This window comes from Telopea speciosissima, chromosome 1 (genome assembly GCF_018873765.1).
Source record: "Telopea speciosissima isolate NSW1024214 ecotype Mountain lineage chromosome 1, Tspe_v1, whole genome shotgun sequence".
Classification (NCBI taxonomy): Eukaryota; Viridiplantae; Streptophyta; class Magnoliopsida; order Proteales; family Proteaceae; genus Telopea; species Telopea speciosissima.
Genome location: NC_057916.1, coordinates 84,598,635 through 84,607,759, shown reverse-complemented (window position 1 = coordinate 84,607,759; position 9,125 = coordinate 84,598,635). Strand labels below are relative to the sequence as shown.

At 40.5% G+C, this 9,125-nt stretch overlaps 1 protein-coding gene across 1 annotated transcript; it reads left to right on the top strand.

Moving 5' to 3' along the window:
• The first annotated feature begins 5,561 nt into the window (after positions 1-5,561).
• Positions 5,562-8,881, top strand: LOC122669851 (mitogen-activated protein kinase kinase kinase 7-like). Its single transcript, XM_043866763.1, has 2 exons — positions 5,562-7,653; positions 8,448-8,881. Exons 1-2 carry the CDS (start codon positions 5,745-5,747, stop codon positions 8,594-8,596), a joined length of 2,058 nt encoding a protein of 685 aa, XP_043722698.1. The 5' UTR covers positions 5,562-5,744; the 3' UTR covers positions 8,597-8,881.
• The last annotated feature ends 244 nt before the right edge of the window (positions 8,882-9,125 follow it).

Below are 9,125 nucleotides of genomic sequence, written 5' to 3'. Positions count from 1 at the left end.
AGACGAGCTCCCCAGATCCATCCTATGGTTTCTATGTCAGAATGGCACAGAACTTAACATTTGGTCTATAAGAAATTTATCAACGATCAAAGAAATATTAGGTATTCAATCCTATCTACTAACTAGTTCATTGGCTCAAGATCAATCCCTGTTGTGTATTATGTGGATCTTGTTCTGAAACCATTTGGCATCTATTCCTTTCTTGTGACTGGTCTAAGCATATTTGGGTGGGTGGCCCTTTGGGATTGAGAACGGAACATCTCTCCCATCAATCTTTACTTCAGCTTTGCGTTTCTCTCATGTATGATAAACTCAGGGACAAGCAACTCTCTAATAGATTTTTTTTCGGTTTTTATTATTACTTGTTATTTTATCTGGCAGATTAGGAACAAGGTGCTCCATAATTTTGTAAAACCTGATCCCTTGGGAGCTATTTTAAATATTCGTAGATGGTCAATGGATTTACATATTTCCCCCTCCCCCAACCTTACCCCCTTCCGTTTCTTTTAATGAAAATAGTAATGACCCTTTACATTTGTGTTTAAATTCCCTTCCCGTATTACACTACCCTGTTCTGTTTTGCGCAGGAACAACTCAATCTTCCCTGAAGAGATTGGGTCGGAAGGACAATTTTCACTGATGGCTGCAGGTTTTTTGGGTACTAACGATTTTTTGGAGACAGAAAATTTTGGTCTTGCTAAAGGACTTTATTTGTGTCCTAGCTCAAGTCCTCTATCAAAAAAGTTTGGTGCTATAACAGGATTAACAAGGCTATTCCTGACATGCTTCATGATCCAATTTCTGTGGTGTGACCGGGGAGATTACTCCCTTCTTTGTCTCAGGCAGCTGATGGAACCAAGGAAATCCCTATTAAACATTGCAAAAACACTCATATCACTAGGATTGCGGATTTTTTTACAGCTTATGTAGCGGTTAAGAAGAAACATATTGTCCTTCACCATAATATTGTACAGACTATCTTATCTTTTCAGTAATATATTTTTTCTTCCTATCGGGGAAAAAAAAAACTAGTTCATTGGCAAGCTTATATCTTCAAGTGACATTGAGTTCATTAATATGCCACAACCACAACCACAACCATGTAGCATGCCTGGGGGTTGAGCTTACATTTTATTAGGAGTGACAATTGGTCCGGTTCTGGGCTATCAGTCTGGATCCGTAGTAGTTCCGGCTCTAAGGTGTCAAGACCATAATCTGACCAATAAGCTTACCGGATCCAAATCTGAGACTCAAGACCGTAAACTAATGGATGGTCCAGTTCCGATTCCTAATCGGTTCCAAACAGTATTGAACCCAAAACAATGACAATGAGGATTTCTCTAGGAAAACGGGAGCATCTTTCTGCCTTCACCCCTCTAAGACTAACCTTTCTTTTGCTGAGTGGGTCAAATCTTGGTTTGAAGTCCCTAGTTTGACTAAAAGAGATTCTAGAAAGCTAGCTCAATTCAATGCTATTCTCTCATGAGAGATTTGCCGTACAAGAAATAGAAAAACCTTTAAAGGTGTTTCAACTAACCCTTATATTACCTTGAGTTTGGCTAACAAGATATTTCAGGATTTGGAAGCTATATGCATTGACAGCCCCTCCCACACCAACAATCCCTCTACGGGAACTTCGTTTTGGTCTCTACCTTGTCAAGGCAATACAAAGGTGAATACTAATGGTGCCTTCTTAAAAGGCATATCCGTCGGTTATGGAGCTCTAATACGGGATGATAGAGGATATTTTTGGCAGGTGTTGCCTTAAGAGAGAAACCCAAATCTGTCACTTTGCTGAATGTGCAGCCATGAGAATGGACATTCAATTAGCTTTGGAGTTGGATATTCAAAATATAGTAGTGGAATCTGATTGTGCGGAGCTTGTGGTATGCATCAAGCATGCTTCTCTTCTTGCTTGGGAATTTTTTGCTTTTGTTCATAGGGGTGTCAATGGGTCGGGTTGGGCCGGGCCTGCCCTAAACCCTAGCCCAACCCTAAGGGCCTTAACCTAAACCCAAGCCCAACCCAACCCTGCCAGGGTCTCAGATACCCTCAACCCAATCCGAGGTTTTGCCTATCCCGGCCCGGCCCTGATTGACCCTGTCCCTGTCCCTGACCCTGATTGACCTTGACCCTAACTTTAACTTTTATTTTATTTTTTTGGAAATGGTTTTTCTTATGCCTGTAATTTTTACTATGTCAAAGTTGATCAGATTGTAAGTTTCTAGGATTGTCAGCATTGTGATTGTCATATTCCGCCTCTTGCAAGTAAAATATCTTAACTGAATTTGAAGCAGTAAAAATGAACAGCTTATAAACAGTACACTCAATGAATCTCGTTAGCTTGAGATCTGAAATTTCCCCCCATTCTGCTCTCCTTTCTAAGCTTAATTATGTATGAATAGCAATAAGGAAAGAAAAAACTTGAAAGTCAAAAGATAGAAGATAGATCGCAAGAAGAAAAATAACTGCAGTAATACAAGTCCTCAGTAATGAAATCAAACATGTACATACCATCACACTAACCCGAAGGCTGTGTTAGTAAAAGCCACAAAAAAAATATTCAATAATCCAAGATAAATTTAAGAAAAAAAAAATTATCTAAGAAAAGACATATGGATTTGGGTATCTATCCGTTTCCATCTATTAATTCAAAAGTTCAAGAGATCTCTGTTTCACATTCTACACCCAGTTTTGTCGTCCATGCCTTTGCCCTCTGCCACCGAGAGCTGTAAAAAAAATCATCTACAGCAGCCCCATCTCCCCAACCCCCCCCCTCTCGACTCCAACAGTAAAAACCTATTCTCCTTTCATTACCCCCTGTTGTAAGCCTGTAACAGCGAACAAACAAACAAAAATCCTCGACGTTCACAGCAAAACACTCCTCCCTTCGGCTCTCATTCTCACCCAATTCCTTGACCCCAAACCAGATAACATCTTCAATTTTCACTGAAAATCACCCCACCCATTTGACTTAAAAAAAAATCCACTGTCGATTCCCGGCGAAAACGCCCACCACCCCTTTTTTTCCCTCAGAAACATCGATCAACCCCTTCTAGGGTTCGACCCAGTGAAAAAAAAAAAAAGAAAAGGAGAAAGAGCAAAGAGAAGAGAGCAAGAGATACGGAAGAAGAAGAACAATCGTACATACCTAATTGGTCCAAACTCGCCTTGCAGTTCTCGTCGTCAGCCTTCTCCTTCAAAGTCCAAACGAGAACGATAGATGAGGGTAATCCAGACACTTGGGTGGGAAAGGAAACGAAATGTTAGGACTTCGGAGATAGGGTTTTTCGTTTTCTAAACCAATTTAAATCCTACGGTTCTAACAAAAACAAAAAACTTAAATCCTACGGTTCTAACAAAAACAAAAAACTTAAATCCTACGGTTCTAACAAAAATAAAAAACTTAAATCCTACGGTACAAAATAGACCCCCACAAGCCCAACCTGTATAGCACAGGGTCGGGTCGGACCGAACTGGGTTAAACCCGGAGCTTAAACCCGAACCCGATCCGACCCTGCCAGGACCAGAGTAATGCTAGACCCAATCCTGCCCTTTAGGTTGAAAAATCAGGGTCAGGTCTGGACAGGGCTCAGGGAGGGTTTAGGCTGGCCGGGCTTTTTTGACAAGCCTATTTGTTCATGACATTTGGAATCTACTTTCTAAATTTCAGTCCTTTATTGTTATGCATGTTTTGAAGATTGCGAATTCCTCTGCCCACCTCTTAGTTTCTCTTGCTATTTCTTCTCATCATCCATCTCCTTGTAAGTGGGTGGGTATTAAGGGTGTCAATTTGGGACCAGAATCGAAACTGTCCCAAAACCGTCCCACTAAAATCTAGTACCGGACCATCCCATTTATTAATGGGACGGTATTGGGATCTGATTTTGATACTGAATAATAAATGGGACGAGACGGTTCTAGGACGGGATTCCCAATGATACCAGTACCAAAATACCGGTTAAGTACTGGAACTATGAGTACCCCTTCAAATGGTATATTTTATATTATTATGTGAAGCTTTATGCTTGTGGTTCGATGTATTTTAGTGATATTTTCTCTTATAGAGGTTTTGGCTAATGGACCTTTAGTTTTATTTCTATAAACTTATCTTGTGATGACTCTAAAACCATATGTGGATTTGTTTAGTTTATCGTCATTAATTCTTAGACGTTGTTTTGAGAAGATTACATATGATCTTAGGGAGGACAGAAGAAATAGATCCATGAAATTTATCTTAGTTTCGTATTATAAATTGCTTTCAAATAATGGAACCATTTCGGAACCATTAAACTTCTTTTTCCCTTTTTTATCGGGTCTAGAACCGTTTAGGAACCGATACCGTCCCATCCCGTTAATAATCGGGACTGGGACCTAGGTTTGAACCCATTTACTAAATGAGACAGTACTGGGTTGCCCCTCCCCTCCCCTCCCTGGTTATTTGGGATGTAATTGAACTAGATCATTATCATGAATGTTTAATTCATTTTCGACCAAAAAAAGAATTAAGAACCTTATTTTTTTCCTCTTGGTATTGCATACTTTTTTTTTAATAAGGGTAAATCACATCATTTCAAATGTATATTCAAAAAATATGCAAAACAATGACAAATTTTGATACTGATATAAAAATAAATTATTTTTAAATTATTTTTAAAAAATTCCTTTTCACCCCTAACATGTTCTCTTACGAAGAAGACAACCCGAACAATTAAAATAATGTTTCAAGATCTAAATAAATCTATAGAAATGTCATTTAGAGAACACTTTTATGAAACGTGAGATAAGTCAAAATTAATATTTATGAAACTTGAAGGTACCCAAACCTAATATTGAAAACTTGAGATACCCTAAACATAATTCTCTTAATATTTTATAATGGGCCTGGGGAGACAAAACGAATTTTCTTAATTTTGTTAATTAATTAATTAATATTCGAAACAGGAGGGGGCCCGGGGGTAGGCGTTGAGATCAGTTGGAACGGTTAGTCGTTATGGGCGACCCACCCGACTTTAAAACTGAAAAGTCCAGAATCGAAACTCGCGAGAAATTCTCTCATAAACGAAGAAGACAAAACAACACCAGAGGGAAGAGGGACTAGTTCAACACCCGTCCACGCCTGCAATCTAAAGAAGTTGACAACTGTTTGGGTTCAGATTTTTTCCCAACTGAAATCCCCACAACAAGGGAGAGAAACAGAGAAAGACAGAGAGAGAAGGCCGAGTCGTTCATCCTCGAGCGCTCTGTCTTCGATCGTCGGTTTCCGCCGCAGTTTCTAATGATCAACAACTGTAAGGTGTCTTTCTGTCTTGTCTAAGATCAATCTCGTCTTCCTCCTGCCGATCATCTCAGGTGTCTTTCCGTCTTGCATCTCCGAATTTGAGATTTTAGATTCAAGCCTCGATCACTCCTCAAACTGGGTCCTTTCGTCTGAGTTTATTTCTCTGGTTTCTCTAGAATTTAGTGGGTTATACGTTCCGTTCTCTGTCTTTGCTCATTCGGAACGTAACCGTCTCAAGATCGGATTGAATCCCACCAAAGTTCTTACGTTTCTCGTCCGGCACTCTGTTTTCTACCAATCCGTTCGTTAGGCTTCTCTATTTTTTCCTCTTCCCTTCACCTATTTTTTTCTGTTTCATTTACGGATCGATTCTGGCACTTCTCTCTCATGTGAATTTCGCCTGGGTTCGTAGAGAGATACACGGTGGGAATTTGCTTTCTTCTCTGGTTTTACTGATCTGGGTATGGATCAATTCAGGCAGATCGGGAAGGTTTTAGGGAGCCTAAAGGCTCTCATGGTATTTCAAAATGATATCCGGGTGAACAAGCACCAGTGCTGCTTGCTATTTGATATCTTCAATCTCACGTTCCAAGGTATCGCAGAGGAGCTGAAGCAGAATCTGAGATTCGAAGAGAAACACATCAAATGGAAGGCCCTTGAGCACCCGTTGAGAGAACTTCACCGGGTTTTCAAAGAAGGGGAAGCCTATGTTCAGCAGTGCATGGACAACAAGGATTGGCTTGCCAAGGTCATCTGCCTTTCACAGAACACAGATTGCTTGGAATTCCACATCCACAACCTGCTCTCCTGCATCCCAATCGTCATTGAAGCCATTGAAACTGCAGGAGAAATCTCTGGGTGTGACCATGATGAGATCCTGAAGAAGAGGGTCGTCTTGTCCAAGAAATATGAGAGGGAGTGGATGGATCCAAAACTCTTCCAGTGGAATTTCGGTAAGCATTACCTGGTTTCTCAAGATATATGCAACAGATTGGATGCGGTTTGGAAGGAGGACAGGAGGCTTCTTCTGGAGACAATGAGAGAGAAGAGAAGTTCTGGGTCAGGGTCTTTAGCCAAGCAAGAACAACGTCTCATGGAGCTACTACAAAAGAACCTCGACCACAACAAGCCTTCTGATGGGAAGCTCTTCCCAAGCTCAATATTGGTGAGTTCAAAGGATTACCAGCTGAAGAGACGACTAGGGAGCGGGAGCCAATTTAAGGAGGTTCAGTGGTTGGGGGAAAGCTTCGTTTTAAGACATTTCTTTGGAGATATTGAGCCTGCAATTCCTGAGATATCTCTTCTCTCTTCCCTTGCCCACCCTAATATTCTGCAATTCCTTTGTGGGTTCTCTGATGAAGAAAAGAAAGAGTGTTTCCTAGTTATGGAGCTGATGAACAAGGACCTCATCACTTGCATCAAAGAGCTTTGTAGCCCACGGAGAAAGGTTCCATTTTCCCTACCTGTAGCGGTCGATCTAATGCTTCAGATTGCTAGAGGGATGGAGTATCTCCACTCCCACAAGATATACCATGGAGATTTAAATCCATACAACGTCCTTGTTCGACCAAGGAATTCCCCTGATGGATACCTGCATGCTAAAATCTCAGGATTTGGCCTATCCTCCATTATGAACTCCACCCCTCGAACTTCCTCAAATCAAAATGAGGCACCATTCATCTGGTACGCCCCAGAGGTTCTATTGGAGCAAGAACAGCCAGTGACTACTTCCAGTTCCAAGTACACAGAGAAGGCCGATATTTACAGCTTTGGTATGATTTGCTTTGAGCTCTTGTCAGGGAAGGTCCCATTTGAGGATGGGCATCTCCAGGGAGACAAGATGAGCCGAAATATTAGGGCAGGGGAGAGGCCACTCTTCCCATTCCATTCACCAAAATACCTCACCAACTTGACCAAGAAATGTTGGCACACTGACCCAACTCAACGTCCAAGTTTCTCATCCATCTGTAGGATCCTCCGCTACATCAAGCGGTTCCTGGTGCTGAACCCAGACCATAGCCAGCCTGACCCTCCAATGCCGCTCGTTGATTTCTGTGATATTGAGGCTTGGTTCTCCAAGAAGTTTGCTGCAGAAGGGAATCCCAACCCAACACCAGTATCACACATCCCATTCGAGATGTTCTCTTATCGGGTTATGGAGAAGGAGAGGATCAGTGTGAATTTTAAAGACAGGAGTTCAGAATCAGGCAGTGATGGCAATTCTGTTTGCGGGGATGACAATGCAGCTCTGGTGGATGATCCATTCCCGGCAGTAACCGAGAAAAAAATTCCAGTTTGTTCTGAGTATACCAACAAGAAATCCTCGTTGGCAAGGAAGAATATTACAGATGTAAGGACCAACAAACAACCAGGTAACCTATAGCTTCACTCACCTATTCCTTTTCAATTTGCTGCCTTCCTTTCCAAACTTACTTTAACTGGTTTTCTTCCAATAATCCTCAAGCAATTCTCCAAAATTAACAAGTACAAAGTTAACAAATGCCATGACAATTTTCATTCTAGAAAGAAACTCAGGGTTGTTAATAATCAATAGCACTTCTGAACTACTTCACATTGTTGTCATCCCTGCTTTCTCAAATATTTGTTTAGACAGTCTTAAGTTCTGTAATTCTTTGACATGCAATTAGGTATCTAAGTCACAGTATGAAAATAAATGATTTGGATTTTGATGTGAATAGGTCAATGATTTGAATCCACAACATGTCACATACCAAAGAAGGAAGTTGCAAAACTAGATTTTGGGTCAGATGGTCCTCAAATCATTAGTGATCAGCAAATAGATTTTTTGGTATTTCTAGTCATGAAAGTAACACGGACACATAAAGTTGATGAAGGGAGAGAGTTATTGTTCCAATAGTCTTTTCCCCATTGGAGTTTCCACTTGTAACTTGTAATTGAATTGATAGAAGGAACTCTTCCAAGCATGATACTGTCAGGTTATTCATCATAATGCAAAGAGTAATGAAATGATAATGATAACAATAATAATGTATAAACATGACAAGTATCTTTAGGCAAGTTTATAGATTAAAAAGACAAGAAGGAATTCCTATAAAAAATTCAAAATTCTAGAGAATTTATCTACCAACCAATTTCATTTTTATTTTATATAACACTATCCCTTGTGTGTTTTGTTTCCTATCAGGAACACCGAAAGGACGAGCACTAAGACCCCCACAATTGACCCAATGCGGTCGCTGTTTGAGGATGAATTCTGAGAGCCATATTTCCGTGGTGATGAGCCCAAGCAGGCGGAGAGGATCTGGTCATGCCTCGGATTCTGAGTTAGCTTAGGTCTATACACAGCACCTCCTCCCCCTACAGAACATCCCAACACAAGGTGGTAGTTCGCCGAAGTCCATATGGTGCTTCTTGCAAGCTTGGCTGCTAACTTCTATATTTCTGTCAAAACGCTCATGTCATACTACTAGAGTACTGTACAGGAAAGAGGAAGAAGGGATTTTCTTTTGCAAGGCCTAGATTCTGGGATATTTTGCACCTAATGATGGACAACTGTTTTTTATTTTTTATATTTTTTAACATAAACAGGGAGGAGCCACTACTCAAAGTTTGAAATTGTGAATGCTTTCACCTCAGTCTACTTCATCTGTGTCTGTTATTGATCAATTAGCTAGTGAAGCTGTATTTTGAAGCCAGGTCCCCAATACAGACCCTGAACACATTAAATCATATAATCTCTTTGCTTAAGAAGATTAAAATTGGAGCTAGCTATATTTATCGGGAACGGCCCAGCCTAATCTCTTGCTGCAATAACTTACTGAGTTCTAAAATTGATGAGTAGATCAAATACTGCAGAAGTTTG